General features: G+C 42.5%; 1 protein-coding gene across 3 annotated transcripts in view; it reads left to right on the top strand.

Annotated features, from left to right (window-relative positions):
* PID1 (phosphotyrosine interaction domain containing 1) overlaps positions 1 to 23,248 on the top strand; it is a 228,485-nt gene extending 205,237 nt beyond the window's left edge. For all 3 annotated transcript variants that reach the window (XM_060624006.3, XM_060624008.3, XM_060624007.3), the window contains one exon: positions 21,066 to 23,248. In XM_060624006.3, coding sequence (XP_060479989.1) covers positions 21,066 to 21,542 — 477 coding nt within the window. In that variant the 3' untranslated portion in view covers positions 21,543 to 23,248. The remainder of the gene's footprint in view (positions 1 to 21,065) is intronic.
* Positions 23,249 to 24,051: the final 803 nt, after the last annotated feature.

The raw sequence follows: 24,051 nt of genomic DNA on the forward strand, positions 1-24,051 counted from the left end.
ATATAGTCAATGTGTCTTTTCTTCTTTTGCATTGCTAATCCCTTTTCTGATTAAAATGGTGACTCCTTTCTTGGAAAAATGCTAATGTACAATCAAGTTTGCCTTTAATTTCTTGGGTCATGTGGTGATTGCCTAACTCCAGCAAAATGACAGTACCCTATAATGCAATATAAATTTTGCACAACACCCTAGATACTGTTACTTTAGAAATTGTAAAGAATTTATAAAATAAAATCTGTGAAAGTCCATATTAAATATATTTCATGTATAAAATTCTAAAAATAAAGCATAAAGTAAAATCTTACATTTATAAAAAATAGCATAGCATACATTATCATTTTAATATACATCACTGGCCACTGCTTCTGATTTTCCCTTTGATTTCTGCCCCATCATAGCTACTGCTTCCTTGTTGCTGTGAGATTTCAGCCCCTTCTTGTCCTGGTTAACTCCCGGGAGTGAAGCCTTCAGGACAAATCTTTAGAAGGCCCTGCTTCTCTAGCCAGCGCCTTGAAGTTGCAAGTTTTGCTTTGTTCCCTCTTTCCTACCCAGGAAAAGTATTTTGAGAGGATAAACAAAGCCCAGCCCAGAAGTATTAACTCTCCTTTGCAACAGAGAGAACCGTCCCCTTCAGAGGACCCTCCCACTTTGTGTACAGACTTTGTTAAAATATTTTTAGAGTCGGGCCCACATTGAGGATCTACCCAGAGGATGTGGGTAGAACAAAGCTCGGTAGTAAAGAGGGCTGAATTTTGTTGATGGTGCTATTCCCAAAAGAGCTCTTAAGTGAGGCCAGTTAGGAGGGTTCCCAAAAGAGCTCTTAAGTGAGGCCAGTTAGGAGGGTTCGTGGAAGGATGGAAAATTGCTGGATGCTATGGCGTGTGGCTTCAACTCATTTATCCACATTCAGGAAGAGGCTGTCTTAAAATGGTAGCTCCTGGTACCACGGACAGGATGTCTCGAGAAGCCATCTGCCACTTTAGGGCTCACCCTAAAAAGCAAAACGTTTTTAAAAAGTAACAGTATATATCATAAAGGGAAATGATGATTCTGTTGCCTCCCCAGGCTTAGTGTGCAGAATCTAGTGGTTTGTTTTTCTCTTGTGGTGGTTCCATGGTAGTTGCAATCCTGCACCAAGAAGTAAAGCAGTCTTAAGGCCATTCAAACTCTTTGGTTCAAGCCCTTGAGCAAAGAGAGAGTGTCTGAATACAAATTCCATTTTGACTCAAAGGAGTTATACGAAGAGAGGTACTTAAGAACTGGGCTTTGAATGGAAACTGCCTGCATAACCTCTGATAAGGGACTTAACCTCTCTGTGCCTCAGTCCTTCCCATCTAAAATGGGAATCATAACCATACTTATCTCCCAAGATTATGTGAGAATTAGTCAATTCATATATCGGATGCATAAAATAGTGCCTGAGAGTTATCACTCCATCAATGTTAAGCACGATTATTATTTTCATATGTTTCATGAGACCCATAAATAAACTAATTAGAAATATTAAGTATTTTTAAAATGTAATGTCCTGGTGACATAAAACTGAATATTACCATTTTTAAAAAATCGCATTTTGTTTTTATTCTTTTTTTTTTTCCTAATCAGATTATTACTGAGTGCAGTATTGGCTTCAAATGAACAGGATTACGCTTTGTTTTGCTTTTATCTTATTGTAGAGTCCATAAGTCATCCATACCTGGCTGAAACGGGGCTCAGAATTGATTAGCACAAAAATCACTTCCCTGCCTGCCCTTCCCCCGGTGTCTGAAGGCTTCCAATTTGGAAGTGGAGTTTGGTGAAGTTTGCTTTGGGCATGTTGGCCAGGAAGGAAGTGGAGAAGGCTGGTGTGATGTCTTCTCGCAGTCCAGGTCTTTGGCCTGGGTTTCAATTCCTTTTGCCAGAAGAGTGGGATTGACTCAAGACAACCGGACCACTCTGAGCACAAAATGTAGTTATGTAGCCTCCAAGTGAGCAAGAAGCTCTTTCTCCAGGTAGATTCAAACCCTCCACGGTTCTAGAGGCCGATGGTGATTGTAAGCTTTATGGGGCCACAGAGGAATTTTCTTGGACACCCAAGAATAACTAGCCGGTTTTTTATTGGGAGCTCTTTTACAGCAATCAAGATAATAGGAGGTCTTGCCACATTAATTTGGGTAATAGAAGCTGAGTTTGTTTTTTTTATTGGGAGATTTGAGTCTCATCTAAGGTCAATAGTGAATAGACCCTGGACTGTATATAGAAGGCTTGGCTTGGTGGAATTTCCTATCCATCTTGAAAGCAAGATGGAATCATCAAATGAAACCTTTTTTGCCCAGACCAAAACCTAACGAGGGATCAAATATTTTGGGGAGGTGACTGTGTCCTGAGTCATTCTTTGAATCTAGGCTTTTATTTAGAAGAATAAAAATCTCACTTGTCTTCTGCTTTTGGAGGATTACTGGGGGGTACTGGTGAGTTTAATTAGGTTAGTGATCGTATAATTTTAAATTATGTTTTTATTTTGTATTTTTACTGAAAGAAAATTAAGAAGAAAAATTAGGATTTGTTTCCCATAAGATTTTTCCAGGCCTCTACAAAAAGAAGACCTGGGGCACGTCTTCTCGTACCACAGAGTGCATTTTCATAGTGTCCCTCGCTCACCTGGGTGTGCACACATGCGTGCACACACACACATCACACATTTCTGATTTAGAGATGCTGACTCTTCTCTTAGCATTCGCACACGACAGGCTTTCCCGGGAAGGGATTTTAGGAAGTTGGGGGAGTGTGCATGTCTGTAGTAGAACTAAGGTTTGACTGTGAAAATGCTGGCCTCCCTCCCTGCTTGTTTATTTTTTTGAACTGTATCTGTTTATTCGGTGGGAGGAATTATGGCCCTGCTGCATCGTGGCTCCTGGTAGGGTGGGTGGGCTCTTTGGTGGGATCAGTGAGAAGCCCCAAGGGCCATTTTCCCCTTCAACCCTGGATTGAATTGCCACCCGGCAGAGCAGAATGAGTGTGGACAGAGGTAGGCGATGTCAAGTTAGATTTGGGCTATCAGTGCTTGAGGCTGGCAGTGGAGGTCTTCCTGTCATAGCAGGAGCCTGACCTGCCAGTTCTGTGATTGCACAAATTCAAGGAACGTTCAGAAACAGTGCAAAGATCTGCCGCCCTTGACCTGAGATGCAGAGACTGTGACGGACAGAGAAGGCTATGGGAGATGGCCGAGAGGAGCCAACCCATGGAAGGAGAGTGGAGAGCAGGCCGGGCAGGTATGTGGGCTTGGGCATGAGACATGAACTGTTTAACGGGAGCCGCCTTCCAGGTTCCGGAAACTCCTCGTCATAGCTGGGGCCAGAGAAAGAAGGTTTTCTTATCATCTCACTTCCACCCCAAACTCGGGTCCACACCTGTTTGTTTCCTTGTATAGCCCATCCGGGAATGTTGGTGCCCACTTGTTACCTTCTGAGAGTGTCTGCAAGTTTTGTGAAAAGCACTGACCAAACAAAATAAAATAAAATAAAATAAAATAAAATAAAATAAAATAAGACATCACCGCCAACTGAGGTAACAGAGGCCTGACAGTAGAGAAACCTTGAATAAAGAGGGAGAACCCTCAACAAACTAAAACTACCACCAGTCTCTTCCTGTTCCTCTGAACCAATCAGTGAGGAAAATTAATTATAAAACATCTTTAAATATCAGGTGGGCTGTATTTCAGGTTTCCTTGATATCTTTATTTTCTCAGGATACCAGTCATCCCTTTTATTAATTGAGGTATTATTATTATTGTTATTATATTATCATTAATTCACCAATACAAATAGACCAACATCAGAAAGGAAGTAAACCCCTCACATGAAACTAGCCTGAATTTTTAGAGTTTGAAAATGATAACGCGGAGTATGTTGTTATGCCATTAAAAAGTTGATAGTTAAGGGGTCGCCTGGGTGGCTCAGTCAGTTAAGTGTCCCACTTTGGCTAAGGTCATGATCTTATGCTTCATGGGTGCAAGCCCCGCGTCGGGCTCTACGCTGACAGCTCAGGGCCTGGAACCTCCTTTGGATTCTGTGTCTGCCCCCCCTTGTGCCCGGTATCTCTCTCTTGAAGATAAATAAACATTAAAAAATTGTTAAAAAAGTTGAAAGTTAAGGAGAGTTAACTGATGTTTTTAATTCATTTACTATTGGGCTCAAGCAGTGTGCCATATGCTGTTAATACGACATTCATACCTGTATTCTGGGAGCCTACACTCTTACATGGGCTCCTACTGTGAATTCCCAGATATTTTTTTAAAGTTTGTTTGTTTGTTTGTTTGTTTATTTAGAGGAGAGAGAGAACAAGTGGGGAAAGTGCAGACAGACAGAGAGAGAGAGGGAGACAGATAATCCCAGGCAGGCTCTGCATCAGCAGTGTGGAGCCCAGTGTGGGGCTTGAACTCACGAACCAGGAGACCGTGACCTGAGCCAAAGTTGGACGCTCAACCCATCGAGCCACCCAGGTGCCCCCGAATTCTCGGGTATTTATACACGAGGCAAAATGGAGGGAACTTGCAGGAAGCATAAAGAGAGAGTCCTGGGACTCGGGCAGAGTGAGACCATCCGTGGAGGGAGCAAGGCCTCCTGAGGGCAATTGCTCTCTGCTCTGAACTCCCCAGAGTTTTCTGTGATGACACAGAAAATTAACTGTCGGACTCCCTTCCTGGTGAACGAGGAGGGATGAGCTGAACCAACACCAGCTGCGTCAGTGACAGGACCCTGTGCTCCTGCAGGTCCCTGTGTTGACTTTCGACCCTTGTAGATCTTATCACACCGAGCATCTCAGTGTTCCTGTGAGGCTGGTGATGCAAAGAAAGTGAGAACGCGGAAATAGACAGCAGCTCCTCCGAAGGATGCTGAGAGAGCTCAAAACAGTCCATTTGCAAAGACCCATATGGGAAGTACAGTGCCTTTACAGGGAACCTCTTCCCCTTTATAGAGAGACATTTCCTAAAGCAACGAAAATACACTTCTTCTAAAAGAAGACATCTGTTTTCCTGGATTAGATCTGGAAGTCACGGTGTCTGTATCGTTGCTTGATGTGTACCAGGTTTCTGGAGCCTTGACATTCAGACCCATCCCCGAGGATATAGACTAGATGCGTTTCTTGTTCCTCCCTCGCTGGCCACACAGACTTCTCTTCTGGTGCCATTCGCAGGTCTCCTTGAGTTATCTTGTTGAGTTTTCTGCTTACCTGGGCTGACGGTCTCCATGGCTCTTTGCTTCTGCCGAGCCAACCAGAGGGAAGCAATTGAGAGTCTGTCTGCTGGGCAGTGATCATCCGTTTTGCACTGCTAGTATGACTGCTGTGGCCGAAAAGAAGACTCTTCTGACTGCTAAACAGGTGCCTCTTGAAAAATAACAGAAGAGTTTCTTGCTTTTCCTTAATCCATCAAGATTTGAAACCTTTGCTCCCACGCAAGCACACTCTTACTCAAAATAATTGCACTTGTTAAAGTGGTCATTCATCTAAAAGATTCCTGTCAGCCCGCTTCGTTCTTTATTCTTATTTTCCCAACACCGAAAGAGAAATGTCTTTTTTCTTTTCTTCTCTTAAGCATACCCTCATTAACAATGACGTTAACCAGACACTCTTTGAAGCTACAATGTAAGCCTCTCAAAATCCTTGCTCCTGTATTTCTAAATATTTGGTATCACCCTTCTTTCTTATGAAGAAATGTAGGAGGAGAATTCTACTATAGAGGTGAATAGTAGGAATATTATCAGGTAGTCACAATATTTCCTGAGTGGAGCTCAGTAGTTAAATAGCAGGAAAGTTATGGTTCCAAGGTGACTTTTAACTAACAATAGAAACAGATAATGGCGCTAGTAATTAAAAATTACTCTCACATCATGCATTGCGTTCTACTTAGAAACAGAAGGTAAATACAATAGAGCTTTTGAGTGCTTACAGATTTTGATCGTCAAAGGTGTTATTTCATATATATATATATATATATATATATATGCTTGTCAAAGGTGTTACACACACACACACACACACACACACAGGTGCACCAGGACAATTAGAGTAGTATTTGTCACACCAAACTAGGTTGATCCAATTAGCATGAGGGGTGATTTTGATTGAAAAGGTCCTTGGCACTATGTATCTAAAAACTAAATGTAATCTTCAAGATTGTTTAGTCAGCTTTATATGCTCATAAAAATCTTTTTATTTTCCATTTAAATTAGCACTGAGCCAGGTGCAAATGTATTCATTCATCGTGTGTGTGTGTGTGTGTGTGTGTGTGTGTGTGTGTTGACATATTACCAATTCCCTTCCAAAAAGGTTCTATCAGTTTGCACCCCAGTCGGCAGTGCAAGAGAGTATCCGTCTCTCCATAGCCTTGCCAACATGGTGTGTGCCATACCTTTTATTTTTACCAGTCTGGCAAGTGAGGAGGCCATCTCAGAGTGGTTTTATTTAGCATTATCGCTAATTATGAGGAGATCTTTTAAGTAAGAATCAGTCAAGTAAGACATCGTCTAGGGGTTTCGCTCAGTTTTCTACAAACTATATCACTATTTTCCTTGACCGTACATCTTTAAGTATGCAGTGAATATTTCCATTGTACATTTAAACAGTTGCAGAGACTCGGTTTCTATCACATTTTAAATACGATAAATTTAAATAAAATTGCGACATGGCTCCGTTAAGTGTAGTTAGTGTAACCTCTGTACCAAACCAGCATCTCTTTCAAAAATATCATTTTCGACTTAGGCTAGTACGCTCCTATGCCAGCCACTATGTTTTTAAAGGTTTATTGAAGAACTTACACATCGTTGTATAAGTTGAAGGCATGTGTCGTGATGGTTTACATGTATTGTGTTTACTACAATAAATCAGCGAACACTCATTGTCTCACATAGATACGGTAAAAATCAACAGAAAAAAAAAGAAACGTCTCCTTGTGATGAGAACTTGTAGGATTTGCTCTTTTCTAAAATGTTTGTTTATTTATTGTTTTTTTTTTAATTCTAATGTGTCTTTAGTTTTGAGAGACAGAGAGTGAGCAGGGGAGGGGCAGATAGAGAGAGAGACACATAATATTTTTTTTAATATAATTTATCGTCCAATTGGTTTCCGTATGACACCCAGTGCTCATCCCAACAGGTGCCCTCCTTATTGCCCGTCACCCACTTTCCCCTCTCCCCCACCCTCCATCAACCCTCAGTTTGTTCTCAGTGTCCAGGAGTCTCTTATGGTTTGCCTTCCTCCCTGTCTGTAACTTTCCCCCCATTCCCCTCCCGCATGGTCTTCTGTTAAGTTTCCCAAGATCCACCTACAAGTAAAAACATATGGTATCTGTCTTTCCCTGACTGACTTATTTCACTCAGCATAATACCCTCCAGTCCCATCCTAGTATAAAGGGCTAGTATCCAAAATCTATAAAGAACTCACCAAGCTCCACACCCAAAAAACGAATAATCCAGTGAAGAAATGGGCAGGAGACATGAATAGACACTTTTCCAAAGGGAGACACAGAATCTGAAGCAGGCTCCAGGCCCTAAGCTGTCAGCACAGAGCCTGACGTGGGGCTTGAACTCACAAACTGAGATCATGACCTGAGCTGAAGTCAAGAGTCAAATGCTTAACCAATGGAGCCACCCAGGCACCCCTAGGAGTTACCCTTAACAACCTTCCTATAACAGTGTTAGTTACAGTCATGTTGTACGTTACATGCTAGGTACTTATTTATCTTATAACTGGAAGTTCATACTTTTTGACCACCATCCTTCAAATTCCCCTCCCTCCCAGCTCTACCTCTCATAACCACAAGTCTGATTTTTGTGTCTGTGGGTTTGGTGTGGGTTTTTTTGTTTGTTTGTTTTTGTTTTTGTTTTGTTTTTAGATGCCACATACAAGTGAGATCATGCAGTATTTGTCTTTCTCTGCCTGACTTTACTTAGCATAATGCCTTCAAGGCTCATTCATGTTGCAAATGGTGAGATTTCCTCAACTTTTTATGGCTTAATTATCTATCGATCGATTGATTGATAGATAGATAGATCTATCTCACAGTTTCTTTATCCATTCATCCATCAGTGGGCACTTAGGTTGTTTCCATGTCTTGGCTCTTGGGTCTTGGTAATGATGTGTTGGACATGACACCTAAAAGACAAGCAACAAAATACAAAATAAGAAAGTGGGGTGCCTGGGCGGCTCAGTCGGTTAAGTGTCTGACTATTGATTTTAGCTCAGGTCACTGCCTCATGGTTTGCAGGATCGAGCCCCGCATCAGGCTCTGTGCTGAGTATGGAGCCTGCTTGAGAGTCTCTCCCCTCTCTCTCTGCCCCTCCCCCCCCAAAATAAATAAACTTAAAAAAACATAAGCAAGTGGGACTGTGTCAAACCAAAAAGCTTCTGCACAGCAGAAGAAACCATCAAAAGGCAATCTATAAAATGGGAAAAAAAGTGTCAAAGCATATATCATTTGCATAACCATATAAAGGGTTAATATCCAAAATGTAGAACGAGTCATATAACTCAACAGTAAAATAAAATGAACACTCAATTAAAAAATGGGCAAAGGTCTCAAATAGACATTTCCCCAAAGAAGATATACAAAAGGCCAACAGGCGTATGAAAAGATGCCCACCATCACTAGTCGTTAGGGGAACGTCAGTGAAAACCACAGTGAGATCTCAGCTTATGCCGACTACAGCAGCCATCATCAAGAAGATAAGAGATGACAAGTGTTGGCTTGGATGTGAAGAAAACCCTTGTGTGCTGTTGGAAGGAGTGTACCTTGGTACAGCCACAGTGTGGAAACAAAATGGGGGATCCTCCAAAAATTAAAAATAGAACTACCACGCAATCTGGCAATTGCCCCTCTGGGAAAATACCTAAAGAAATGAAAAGACTACCCGACAAAGATATTCATCCCCCCCCCCCCCCCCCCCCCCGTGTTCACAGCACCATTACTTACAATAGCTTTTCCATAACAATCATAAATTCTACAGCCTTTCTTTTCCTTTCTGGGCTCCCATAGTCCTTCTAGCCCCTCCTGCAGCCCCACAACCCCACCAAATGTCATCCTAAAGTAGTGTCAGTGTCTGCTTGAAAGGCTGTTGATCACCCTATGAGATTACACAGAGAATTGCATGTTCAGATCAGAAACTTTACTAATAATTTCAAGGAAACGATCAGCACACACAACACACAAGCAACACGAGGTGAGATCTGGGACTGTCAGTGAGGCTCTTTTAGTCCTTTCTTGCTGCAGCATGAACGGTGTAGCCCAGACAACACAGAAGATACCTAATACTGCATGTGCTTAAGGTATTTATACAAGGAGATCCTTTTAAACCTTGAACCGTTTCCATTTTTACTTGCATAGCTTAACAGACATTTTCCCAGAAGTCGGGTGCTGTATATCTACAGATTTTATGTTCGTTTCCCCAGGAACAATTCTAGGGAAACAGGTAAACCTGCATTAGGCTTTCCATAGATAAGGACCTTCCTGCCTTGCACATGGCACAAAGTCTGTCATTAACAAGCTGACAAGGACATTAAACCGGGCCATTTCTTTCTCTTCTGGGGTCACTCTCCCTTTCCTCCATAAAGGGAGAGAATGGATTTTAGAACTGTGGTTTAATCATTTATCTCCCATCCTGTCCTATTTCTTCCATACAGAAAAATATGTAAATAATGGAAACTTTCGAAAATTGTTTTCTTTGACCATATGCCTTTAAATTTAAATACCTTCTGGCTTGAGTTATCCTTAAATTCATATGCATATGCATTGATCAGAATAGCATAAGTGTATTACAGATTTTGATAAATAAAGATAGCTTTGTTAGAAAATCAACTCTTAATAAGATGGATGAGATGGCTTTTTTAATTGATATTTTTATTAGGATCGTTGATTCACATGCAGTTGTTAAGAAATAATCCGGAGAGGTCCCCAAAACTTTACCCACTTTTCTCCTATGATAACACTTTCCAAAACTGTAGTGTAATACCGTAGTCATACGACCCACCTATCTTATTCAGCTTTTCCAAGTTTTGCCTTTACTCATGATGCCTGTGTGTGTATTTAGTTGCATACAACTTTTGCATGTGTGTGGGCATATTTCCAGCCCCACAGTGAAGGTACCAAACATGTTCCTCATCCTGCGTTGCCCTTTTATAACCACACCCTCCTTTCTTCCACTCTCACCCCACCCTAAACCCTGGCGACCACCGGTCTGTTCCCCATCTCTAAAATGATATACAGATGGAATCATACAGTATGTTACTTTGGGGGGTTGTTTATTTTCACCCAGAAGAACTCCCTGGGGATCCATCTGGGTCGTTATAGGTGCCAGTGGTCATTCCGTGGTACAGCTGTGCCACCGTCTACGTAACCATTTGCCTGTTGAAAGACATCTGGACTGATTCCATTTTTTGGCCGTTAGCGATAAAGCTGTGAACATTCGTGTAGCGGTTTTTGTTTGAACGTAAGTGTCCGTCTGTCTGGAATACCTAGTATTCCAGGTTTAGTTAGCCTCGGTGTACCCCTCTTGTTTCAAACCTTCACTGGCCTTTGATTAAGAGCTCTAGACTCATAGCCAGTAGATCAGTGTGCTTATTTTATTCCTTCCAGCCAAATGTTGTCTCCAGATGATTTTTCTTCTGAATGTTTAATGCCTTCTCTGGTCCATTTCTAATGAATTGTGCAGTATGGAAAATGAATTGATAAAGTGCTACAAGGACTAAAATCGGTGACATTTTTCACCTGCCACCGTGTTTGTCCCTTGAATCCATTTGTCAGGATAACTCTCAAGCAGTGTGCTTGATATTGATTTGTCATTTAGAGAATTTTCTCATTGTGAACATTGCGGGGCCTGGAGAGCTCTGCTGAATGTCTGTCCCTCTCCAGGATACGCCGCTGATTAGAAAGCAGAAGGGGAGATATCAGACTTGTCATGAAATAAATTGCTCTTGTGCCACTGAGTAGAACAGCACCTGGTTTGACCATCCTTGGGCCAGCTCACCAGAAGGGGCCCGAGGCAGGGAAGTATGTTTCAATGTGGTGTCACTTTTATTAAGTGACTTTGTCTTCAGGGGCACACTTCAGTGCCTTCCAGATAAATCGCCTCTGTCTTTGACAGTGACAATGACAATATTTCCAACTTCACACATCCAAGAGCCAATTGACAGGACAAATTGCACATTGGGATTGCTTGATAAGCACAAGACGGGGCACAGCATCTCAAATCACTCTACGCCATTGGAACTAAGTTATAATATGAATAATAAAAACAAATCTATCACTTACACACCTAACTGTGAGACAGAAGCTGTATTTAACAGCTGAAGCAATGTTCATCTCTTGAGTAGCATGCAAAAATTGTACTTAATTGTTTTCTGATATTGGGTCTTAGTAAATTTGCTTTTTCCCCCCACGATGTCCATTTACATAATACAAGGAAAACCTATCTCCCATAAAACTTCTCTTAATATTTTTATAGATTCGGTCAACATAACCCATGCAAATACTTGGAAAGAATTGCTAAACAATAAAACAGTATTCTTCATATTTATGACCTTAGGAAAGTTACCAAGACAAATAAATACCACTAAACAAAGGAATATGTACCAGAGGGTATGCACTTTGGAAAATCTACTTTCTACTGCCAGCATGGCTGCTACCATTAAGAAAAAAATAAAGAGTAAGTCTGTGAGGCTTTCTGGGTCATCACCGTCCCCTTTGGGATGGTGAACAAAAATGTGTTGTTTGAGACAGGCTTACCTTAGGCAGCCTGGCTCACATTTTGCCTCTGGCTCAGCTGACTAAGCCTGACTAAATAGATACAAGGCAGAGACTTCAAAACATAGCCTTAAGGGAAATGGTAAAAATTCTTCCTCCTTCCTGTCTAGCCAAGGGACAGCTGGGTCTACTCCTGAAGAGGTCTACCTTATAAATAGGCCCCAGAGTGGTACCCAAGACCCATTTTGGAGAAGAAAATCCTGCTCTCGACCCAGAATCATCTGGGCTTCTTAGGGATGGCCCGTAGAAGTCGGAAGGGCAGAGGAGTAGGACCCTGGAGGGCAACCAGAAGGGATTCCTAGCTCTGTTGGGAGCTGAGCTCAGGCCTTGCAGCCTGGCCTTTTGAGGCTCTCGTGCCTTTGTTGAGGGCTATGTAAAGTCCTGCTCACCCTGCGTGTGGCTCATATATTGTCTGGCTTGCTGGTATGCCACCCACCGGAGCGGGGTTGGGGCCAACATTGCATGCTTGATATTTGCTCTTTGCAATTATTCTTTGAGACAGGGATTGTTTGCTTCGTAAAGCACCGTTTCAAAATTCGTTAGGAATATGATATCTGAATATCAAGTATGCATTCTTGTCTCCTTCTTTCAATTATTAATGCTAGCATCATGGCTTAAATCCCTGAGCTATGTAAACGCATCTCAGGTTAAGGACAGTTTCACTGATTCTAAATTCCTTTTAGAATGTTCAAGAAGCCCTGACAGAGTGTCTGTCACCTTTCCCTGTCCCTGACCGGGTCTCCGTGTGGACCCTTGAAGAAATGGCCAGAGAGAAGGTAGATGACAATATGAGTGGAAAATAAAAGGGTTTAGATCCTCTACAGGGAAGACTGGGGTAGTGGGAAGAATCTTGTCCTTAGAGTAGAAGAACTTTTGTCCCACATCTTGCTCGTTCACACAGGGACCACCTGCGTGATTTCGGGCAAGTATCATGATCGTAGTCTCTGCAACAAAGGGGTGATGTTAGGCAGGTATGAACAGCTCCATTTAGCACCAAAAGCTGAGAATGTTGATGATATACCTTGAATTTATTGCAATATAATTATCAACACTGTGAGTTTAAACACTGGACACACTTGCTATTTGAGTCTCCAAAATAAAGAAAGAAGCAGTCAAAAGTAGACTCTACGCCGGGTAGCCTAAAACAACTCATCATTTTACTCCAAGATTTCAACGAAGGCAAATGGGTGTGATGTGCCTGGAGTATCCTGAGAGTGAAGAGACAGGTGTCAAATGAGGCCAGGAAGCTCTTGTGTCCTGTCACGAGGACAAATGCAAAGTCACCAATGGCATTCTAATTGCCAGGCCATTTTGTTTGGGAGGCAAAGTCTGCCTTGGTCTTCTAGCTCCTATACACCTTTCCCTCTGCCTTGATGTTCCTCCACAGCTCCTCTCCTGCCTGCTTTCCTACCACAGCGACATCTCAGGAACCCAAACCACAATGAGCATAAAGACTAATAAACTTTCATGGGCCACAGCTTGATCTGAGGAACTAACTCTAGGATTTTTTTTTTCATCCCCACTGTGCTCTATGAGAGGGAAGACCTTTTTGAATGCAAGAGAAGTTTTCCAGATTCGTCAGAAATGCTCACAGGGGCATGCGTGTGTGCTCACTCAGGCCAGCCTTGCCCGTATAATGTTGAGTCCTGTAACCTTCATTTGTGATTGGGAATGTGAGCGTCAAGAGGGCAGGGAGTTTTATTGATTCTGTTCACTAATATACCTGTTCCTCATAGGTGTTCAATAAATACTTACCAAGTAAGTGTGCAATTAAGAAATTCAATTTTTAAGCCCAAAGTTTATCACTGTATTTTTTCTCACCATGACTTCATAGGTTACACTGTGAACAGCATTTATTCTTTTATACCTTCTTCGTGGCGTACAGAATGTAATACAAGTTCGAGGTCATAATTAGCATTATGTCTGTCTTTGTGTTGGGGATTGTTAGATAATTGGCATGTGGATCCACTCTTCAGAGTGTCTACTGGGTGTTTGCTTTTCTGTGGCCAGCAAGGAAGGAGACGATTCAAGTTAGGCATGTGAATCTCTGTGTTCTGTCCCCTTTCTCTGCAAAGTGAAATAGGAATTAGTGTCAGAAGAGAGAAGTTTGTCTCTGCTGTCGGCTCACGGTTGCCTCTTCTTTTTCTTATCTTCTGCCTTATAACCCAAAGGCTATTAGGATTCCCAGTCCCGCATCTTCCGTCTTAAGTTCATATCATGTTATTTTATATCAGCTGAGACAGGAAGTCCCCTACAGACAATGAAAGAACAGCAAGGATTTTTATATCCCAGGAAGGGCCTCTGGAGGAGCTTTGATCTGGATTTGCCTTCCCAGAGAAACTTCATAGCAGACTGAACCAAAGCTGGGCTCGTGTAGTCCCGAAGTTGGGTTTGTCCAGCTTGGAAGGTCGAAGATCCCCAGGAAACCAGGTGCTTGGATTCTTCCATGATCATCCGTTCCAGCCCACATCTTCATTGAGGGTCCCTGTCATTAGCCTATCCATCCCACCGTCCAGTCTAGGATGAGACAGGTCAGGGTTCTAAACAAGGGATTTTCAGACCAGAATGAAATATTGACTGGCCACCAAGAGGAAGGACTAGAACGATGCATGCTTGGCCACAGGGAGGCATGTCAGGCACCCAGGGTTTATTTTGCCACAGATGAGGAAAGAGTGATGATTCATGAATGGAGAGCTGGCTGGGCTGTTGGAAAAGTCATGGGTGGGAAGGAGAGCTTCTGAGGACACTAGTCTGTGCTGACTGACACTGGTAATGCTGCAGACACTCTGGCGGGTCCCTTAGCACTGTGGCCTCAATGTATTTTCACACGCCGTGTGTATTCTCAAATAATTTTTTCATTTGGGATTGAGCAAAGCCCATTCACACATTGCAAACGTCTGTGTCTGGGGCACCAGTTTATGCCATTGAATGACACATGGGGAAAAACTTTCATTTTTTGCTCTGCTTGTTTATTTCTCTCTGAATGATTCATTCTTAATGAGTTTCTTGCCCAATGCCTGTTTCGGCAACCATAGAAAAGATGTTGGTATTTACTGCATATTTCCAACTGGTTGATACTCCCCCTAACGACTCTTCCTGTCATCTTCCAACTCCCTTTGTCACCCTGGGAGGTGACAACTTAAAAAAAAAAGTCTGTCTACTATTTTGGACATTTAATGAGCAATTCAGTGACTCGACGTTTCTCGTCTACTCTGTGGCTCTGAAAGATTGCAGCCCTCTAGGATGAGGCTCAAAAGGGACTTATTCATCTAGAAAACATTCACCTCTTTCATAGATGGGCAGGATAACAGGATTCCCCTTAACCAAACCTGACATTGGTGTGCAGCTGTCGGCGGCCGGACCTCCTGAAGCAGCCTCGCACATTAAGTCCTGTGTTTTCACTCCTAGGGAAGGAGTGCCCACAGAGGGGTGTGAAAGAAAGTCCCCCACACAAGGAAGGTTGTGGCAAGAAGCGATTTCTCTATAAAGAGAGTAAATCCCTACAATGGTGTTGACTTAGAACGATACAAGGATAGAACCCTGTATTTTGGAGTCTCTGTTTATTGACACACGTATACCCTGTGGCCTCAAGTCCAAAGAGGACGTGGCTGAACGCACAGCTTTGATGTTTTGAGACAATTGATTTCATTCCAGCTTTTGCTTTGTTTTCCCTTGAAAACAGAGCCATGGGTATATTTCTATTAAACTATATATGAAAAATTAAAGAGAGAAACTCACTCTTTGGTGTTTTGGGTTTTTTTTTTTAAAACCCTGAATGTTTGTGGTTTTTATTTTTTATTTTTTTTCAAGGACTTATAGTCAACAATATGGGTTAATGCCAGACTCTGGAGAACTTAGGAGGGGATTAGCAAATGTGCAGGCAGGTAGTAAACAGTTGACTTCTGAGGGGAAAGTGCACTAAATCAGGATTCCAGAACACGGGCCATTATGGAAGATACCGGGGCTGACTTAAAGGGGTCATTCTGAGGGGAAGCTATCTTGGTGCATCATTTCACCGTTTTACATTCCATTTTTAGGGGAACTCTGTTCAGATACTTCTTTTTCTATGTCTCTTTAAGAAATGTCAACTTAACATCATTTCTTTGTACATATGTCAGCTCATGGGATTTCGGACGTTATCACCTCCACAAAGGTAGCAAAACAGAGGCTTCATGGACCTCTCAAGGCTCACCCAGTGACACCAGGTGACACTCTCTAGCTCATGTTTTGGGCTGACGAGATCCTGCAGGAACCAGAGAGCAGTTCATTACTGGGGCTGTTTAGGCGGGTTGGGGCGGGGTCAGCTCATTTAACTGAAGAGGAGACTCGGCCCAAAGGCCTCCCAAGGCCTGAGGTGAGCCGACCCGCGTACCGCAGGACTACAGCTGCTTGTCTAGACAGTCGGCCATCTTCTGGCGTCTCAGGTGCAGGTTTGCCGATTCTGTGCTTGTCCAAAGGGCCTGTCTGTCCGCTGCAGCCTCTGGACTCTCCACGGCAGATCCCAGCTGAGAGCGGGTGTGAGTTGTGGAAGGGCCAGTGGGCACCTGGTGTGCTTGTAGGCCCTTGTCAGTACCGCAGTGGAGAGGAGTCATCCCATAAGTCACTTTTAGCTCTCCTGTCTCTGCAGGCTCACTAATACTTTGCAAGATGAAGCTAATGGAATATTCAGGATTAGTACTGGTAGAACACGTTTATGCCTCTCTTGCAAAGATGCCAAAAGTCTGCAGTTCTTGAGATTAAACATTTTGTTGTCTTCGATTTCACTTTAAGCAGATTATATCTTCTTGACTTTTAGAAAATAGATATATATTGTGAACAGGTATTGTATATATTAAATATATGATATATAAGTTATATATATATGTATATATATACACATATATATGTATAAAATTTTATTTGTGCCCCATTTTGCCTGGGTATTTTAGAAAACATATATATTCTGAACAGATCTGTTTTCTAAAATTCCCAGGCAAAATGGAGCACCAATTTATAATACATGATATATGATCTACATATGATATATAATATATATAGCTTATATAGCTTATATCACATGATATGTGATATATATAGCTATATATATGTGATATATATAGCTTATATATATAGCTTATATATATCATATGTCATATGTATATCATATATACAGTTTATATAGAGAGATTATATATATCATATATATGATATGTATACCATACCATATATATGATATATGATATATATATATTACATATATGATATATATATATGTAATTTTGTTATTTGTGCTCTATGTTGCCTGGGAGTTTTAAAAAACAGATCTATATTATGAACAGATATTATATATACTTAAATATATGATATGTAAATTATACATATGTACATTATTATGTTATTTGTCCTCCATTTTGCCTAGAAGTTTTAGAAAACAGATATTATGAACAGATATTATATATATTAAATGTATGATATGTAAATTATATATATACATATATGTATAAAATTTTGTTATTTGTGCTCCATTTTTCTGGGTAGTTTAGAAGTCTTCTGAGCCTTTCTGCAATTATAAAACAAGAATAAAATTTTGAAGAAATGCCTAGGCCCATAATGGCATGGAAAAGATTGTCATCTACAAAAGCACCACACAAAAGAATACTGTACATTCTTTGGGGGTGCCCCCTGTACCTAGGGTGCTCATATAAATCCAACATTTCAAAAATGTATATAAAGAAATCCAAAATTTCTCTTACAGTCAAAATATGGGGGAAAAGAATAAATGGCTGAAAAGTGAAATTGAGCGGAAATGGCTCTCACTGAATAGCAGAGTGGTTCAGGAATTCAACAGGTATCTTTTCAGGGTGTCTTGTCCGTGCCGTCTTCCTCATGAATCATCAGAATGTTCCTGAAAGGCCAACACTTTGCAGCCTAGAGTATGTGTCCCAGTGTGCCTCCACCTGCCCTAAGGTTATTATGTTTGAAAATGGGCAGGTGATAATAATATTCCGTCCTGATCCAAGAGGTTGCCAGTGAAGCTGGCAAACACAAAGTGCCTTTTGTATAAAGTGTGGCACAGATATGAGCTATTACTTATTCAGTGTATGGCTTGATTTGGCCGTGATATATGTATATATACACATACACATGTATGTACATATATAAAGGGAGATTTGGAACTTTTCACTTGATGTTTAGTGTGCTCCCTTGGTGACACAAATGGACCACAAAATGAAGATTACTTTCACGTAAGTTTAATACCAAGAAGTTACATCGATGTCCTATGTTCTACCTTGGGGTTTTAAAATTGTTTCTATGAATGTCTACATATTATTAAGTAGCTTTCATTATTATTCTTTGAGCTACTAATATCCTCCCCATTCTTCTCTCAAGCGCCCTTTCAAAGTAAAATTTTATTTCCCTTAAAGTCTTCAGTTTTCAAGTAATAAGCATTTGTAAGAGAGGAATGCACTTAGTTACACATATTTACTACTATGAAATTGCTTTCTATTGGAGCGAATTATCTACAGGTTCTAATAAGTTTCTTTAAACTCATCCCTTAATTAAATCACAAATGAAGGCACTGACTGGATAATTTTTTTTAATATTTATCTTCATTTATTTTTTGGGAGAGGGAGAGAACGAGAGTGAGTGGGGGAGAGGGGTAAAGGGAAAGAGAGAGAGAATCTTAGGCAGGCTCCATGCTCTGTGTGGAGCTGGACGTGGGGGTCCATTCCATGACCCTGGGATCACAACCTGAACCGAAATCAAGAGTTGGACATCCACCGTCTGAGCCACCCAGGTGCCCCCGAACTGGATAACTTAAAAAAAAATGTGTGTGTATGTGTGTGTGTGTGTGTGTGTGTGTGAGCTTAGAGCACATTGAAGGAGATTTTCTCCCTCTGACGGATATTTCTATCAAATATAAACATAGTTATTTTCTAGTGTCAGTGGATAGTAAGAAAGAATGCACTTTTACTTCAAGCACTGAAATAGTTGTCCCGATTTTCTTTGAAACTTTGGAAAGTAAAGACGTCATAGAATGGAAGGGGGTATTGATACAGGGTACAACTTAGATGAACCTTGAAAACATTGTGCTAACTGAAAGAAGCCAGACCCAAAAGGTCACATGTTATGTGATTCCAGCTCTATGAAAATCCAGAATAGTAAATCCATCCAGACAGAAAGCAGATTGGTGGTTGTCAGGGGCTGGGGAGAGGGGACGACAGAGAGTGACGGCTTAATGGGCACCACGTCACCCTCGGGGATGGTGAAAATATTTTGGAACCAGACAGAGCTGATCGTTGTACAGCTATTTTGACTACCAACCGCCACTGAATCACACACTTTAAAATGGTTAATTTTATGTGATGTGAATTTCACCTCAATAAAAAAGTAATAAAGCTGTTAAAAAAGAATAAAGGTATCATAAAGTACCACATACAGAAAGCACATTTTCCGCAAGGATATAAATCAAGAGCCCTTTATTGTACATTCTCTCCAATCCAGAGTGACGGGAGCTTTTCAACCAGTTGCTGTCCTTGTGGAGTGGAGACATTTCCTTGTCTGTCTGCCCCCAACTGTTGTCATTCCGTCTCTGCAATGTCATCCCTATGGGGCTCCCCCCCCTCCCCGGTCCTTTCCCGCTCCCTCTGCTCCCTCCTTTCCAGAAGCTCTTGCCTCTTGGCTCTGCTGCTGCTCAGCCCTTCCCATCCGTTCTTCTTCCTGGCATCAAGCAAGTCTTCCGAGTTCAAACCTCGGTCGAATCCAGGCACTCCTGGGACCGTAGACCTTCGATGGCATGCCACGAGAGCAGGGATGTCCCTGCTCCCTAGACTGCATGCGGGGCCATCTTCCAAAGTTCATCCAGTGCTCAGGGACTTCCTGTCTCCCAGGGCTGTCTTAATGCAAATAGTGGCCTATTTGCCCAAGTTGTGGGGAGGAGGGCTTTCCCCACTCCAGCCCTTTCCTTTCTGCCCCCTTCTTCTCTCCCTGCCTTGGTGAGCTGTTCCCACCTGGCTTTTGAGACCCCACATCTTGAAATCCAGTGACTCTTCCCTGAGGCCTCCCATTAGCAGGGCACCCTCACTCCCTCCTCTAAATCCTCAGGGTACTTTGCCGTATCCCCCGCCTGCCCTTTTCACGGTCTGCCTTACATTATAGTAGAGGGTTAGCGGTCTGTCCAGAACCACCCACCTTGTGAGCTGCGGAACTAGGATGTAAATCTTGACTTTGCCAGCTTCAAAGATTGTGCTGTGAGCAAATCTCCAGTGACCTCCTTCCTATGGATTGTGGACCTCTCCGATGTCTCCCTCCCCCTACACCATCCCCCCCAGGTCCTTTGACAGTGTGCATAGTAGGTTGCTGATAAGTAGGCCTAGAATGTGCAGAACTGTTCCTCTCCACAAAGTTACTTTTTAAAGGGACTGTCCAGTTGACTCTTTTTAAAGAGGTAAAGCATAAAAAAAGATGCGATAGTACTTAATCTGTTTTCTGCCATTTTGAATGTGGCTTTTATCTCCCCTCTAAACACACACATTGGTTGGAATCACGGTAGCCCAATCTCCTTTCTCATCATTTCCATGGACCTTTTTCTGATCTTTTCTTCCTCAAATTGATAGTATTTATATCTGTGTCACTAATTTTGAGCCCAATTATATATGATTTGTGTGATTTCTTGAAACGATTTCTTCAGTTTGATGCATTTCCATAATGCCAGTGGTCCGATGGTACCAGTTCCATGCATTTTGATGAATGGAAAAAAAATAGCATGAAAATCCCTTCTTGGTATGATGATAAACAGGTTTTTTTTAAGACACCATTTGAATCACTTGGAATTCTTTGTCTTTCTTTTTGTCCTGCCAGTCTAGCTCTTCGATAAGCCAGCATTCAAGTCGGTTGAAAATAAACTTCAAATACCAAGTTTTAAAGAAATGCCAAATTATGTGAAAGATCATACTGTTATTGTAATTTGAATTTTAAAAAGGGGTAGGGAGAGGGAGAGTGGGACTCTAGAAATTAGGTTTTTAAAAATCCAACTCTATTTAAGGAGTTTTCAGTACCTTTGCCAGGTGGTCAACTTGTTAGGGAGAAAAGGTAAAAATTACCGTGACAGGGTATCTTGCGTTTGGTTTGGTTTTGTTTTGTTTCATTTTTGGGTTTGTTTTTGGTTTTTCGTCTTAGGGAGCTGGAAAAGTGTCTCTCCACCTGCTTCGAGTGACAGCGTGACTGTCTTGAGAACATCTGGGTGAACAACTGGAAGGAAGAGCCCAATATTGACCTTTCCCTTTCTCTTCCTCTCTTCCCTCTGCAGGTTACCTACCTGGGGAAAGTCCCCACCACCGGCATGCAGTTCCTGTCAGGCTGCACAGAAAAGCCAGTCATCGAGCTCTGGAAGAAACACACGCTAGCCCGAGAAGATGTCTTTCCCGCCAACGCCCTCCTGGAAATCCGACCATTTCAAGTGTGGCTCCATCACCTCGACCACAAAGGTGAAGCCACGGTCCACATGGATACCTTCCAGGTGGCGCGCATTGCCTACTGCACCGCCGACCACAACGTGAGCCCCAACATCTTCGCCTGGGTTTACAGGGAGATCAATGACGACCTGTCCTACCAAATGGACTGCCATGCTGTCGAGTGCGAGAGCAAGCTCGAGGCCAAGAAGCTGGCCCACGCCATGATGGAGGCCTTCAAGAAGACTTTCCACAGTATGAAGAGCGACGGTCGGATCCATAGGAACAGCTCATCGGAAGAAGTTTCCCAGGAGTTGGAATCCGACGACGGCTGAATGGACTTAGCATGCTTCGGCAAGGCAGCACTGGTCGAGGAATTCAAGATGATAGATGAATAAGCAACGATTCAAATTTGGGAAGTAAAGACTGCCACGCTCTTGGCTGACCAAGCTTTTTTAAATTCAGAAGAGCAATTCTAAATCTAAAGAAATGTATTATTAAAGTAATTACGTTACATTGAAATCTGCTGCTGCTGTGACTGTGGGGAGGGTGGGCGTGCAGACGGGGAGGAAAGTTCTAGACTCTCTTCCTCCCCCCACCCCTCATTTGCCAATGCCTCCCTGTAGGAGCTCTCCATGCCGGTTGTCACCACTCTCAGGCAAATACACTGCGGCTGTTATTTGACGAGCCGTTCCAGTTTGCCTTATGGACCCCAGCCAGAATGTTCGGTGCCCCTGGAGGATCCCTGGTGGTGGGTGGGGGTGGGGTGGGGGGTACAGATGCAGGCACAGAGGCCGCAGAGCCAAGGGAACACTCCAGGCTCATCCTGAGAGCCCCTGTCCCTGGCATGGTTCAGATTCTCTCCTCAGTAAGCGAATCAGCACAGCCTTTATTTAGCTTTACAACTAACAACCTGGTAGCTGGTAGTTGATTCAGTTGAAGATAATGCTTTTATTTACATAAATATATCGAGTAGTACCCTCTTATTGTATTCACTTCATCTATTTTCTTGGAATACTCACAACTGCTAATAGCTGCCTTCCTTATCCCTCCTCATCCACCCTCTTTCCCCTTCCGACCCAGCCTACGTCCCTAAGGGATGGATTCTCAGCATACACTGCAGGACACAAAAAGGGAAGAGAATAACCAAGCATCTGAAATAACCAGTCGAGCAAAGTGGGAGTTTAAAAACAACCACCACGACCACAGAAACTTTGGAAAAAGGGAACGAGTTATCAGCAAGTGGGCAAAAACTCCACGCGGGCTGTCCTTTTTTCAGGTCTGATTTACAGTAACTTGTTTAGTTAATGGTCCTGCCTGAGGAATCCTCCCTGGCCAGCTTCAGATCTGATCGGGCGTCGCCAAGGAAGCCTTGCCGCCTTCACTCAATGTTGTACTCCAATAGAGAATGTGTTGTGTACAACTGGCTTGTCTAGACAAACTGTGTCCGTCTTCATCTAAAAGGAAATCTGACCTTGTCATCTTCAAATTGGTGAGACCTTAGAGTCAGAGTTTCCAGTCTGTTCACTGTTTCTAATGAGAGATTCTCACCGAGAGAGCCTGAGGTTTCTCAGTTCCGGGGCTCTTTAAATATCATAAACACAAAGTCAACACTGAATGAAATTGAAAAGCGTTGGTTAAAATGCATACATTTAAAGCCGGGAGCAGATGGCTAGTGTTCCAGGTAATGCTGCTCCTTGATTAAAGTCTGTTTTTTCATCCTGGTAGTTAATGTTAGGGGACACTGGGGGACCTTACAGAAGCCTTAAATGAGAGCTCATTGAATCCAGAGAGTAATGGGGTCGGTGTTTTGGTCTGTGTATCTGCGTGTCCGTGTACGCGTTTGTGTGTGTGTACGTGTGCCCCGGTGTGTGGGTTCAGTTTTAAGGCATGTAGAATAAGCATGGAGTCGTATTGAGAAGAACTTGCCTCTTGGAGATATTGCTTGCTGCTCTCCAGCACATGTAAACTATTCTTTAGCATAAATGCGTTCATTCTTTAATAAAAAATATGTTTGCATTAATAAAGCTGAGGACTTTCATACTCTGTACGTCTTTCCTTTTTTAAGTAATGAAAACCCCAAGGATGAAATAGGCCACGTCGAGTAAATCGGGAATCCTCTCTAAGAAACATGCAGCCTTGGTCCTAAAGAACCCATTCCTTGATGGTGTTGAACAAATCTTGTTTGATTGTCTAATGCTCAACTTATTGAATTACTGCCCCTTCGCTGAGACGGTATCATGGCATGTAGTTATTCAGCGTGGTGGACTTATTTCAGAGGAGAGGCTTCTAGAACGTTCTGCAAGTGATTGCTATTTATAAAACCTCGTGTATAGCTTTGGGGACTCCGTGCCGGAATCCTGGAAGGTAAATACGGAGCGATTCCCTCGCACGGCACTGGTTACAAATGCTTCCTGCAGGCCATGATTTCTCAGAACGACCCCATTAATCTCGCAAGGCAGGTGGCCCGTGGAGCCACTGTGTGTGTTGAACAATGCCCTTCATGGGATCAGGAACCAACATAAAGCCTTCTGAAGTGAAAATATGAGAGCCTGCTGAAGAGGTGCACTCGAGTAAGAATCACCACCCATCTCTGACTCAAATGGCATTTTCCCTCATTGACCTTTTCTGAATTTCAGTTTCGCTACCTTGTCCTTGAAGGTGCTTCTAAGATGGGGGGGGGGGGGCGGGGGGAAGAAAGGAAGGAAGAAAGAACGCAGCCAGCATATATTTCAGAACAGTGCCATTTCCGTCTCACGGAAGTTAAATCCCAAGTGCACATATGGGTATTTATTGCAGAAGGCGTTTGCTGATCTTTTTCCAGGGTACTGAGTGTGACAGGCT

This window comes from Panthera onca, chromosome C1 (assembly GCF_046562875.1).
Source record: "Panthera onca isolate mPanOnc1 chromosome C1, mPanOnc1 haplotype 2, whole genome shotgun sequence".
Lineage (NCBI taxonomy): Eukaryota > Metazoa > Chordata > Mammalia > Carnivora > Felidae > Panthera > Panthera onca.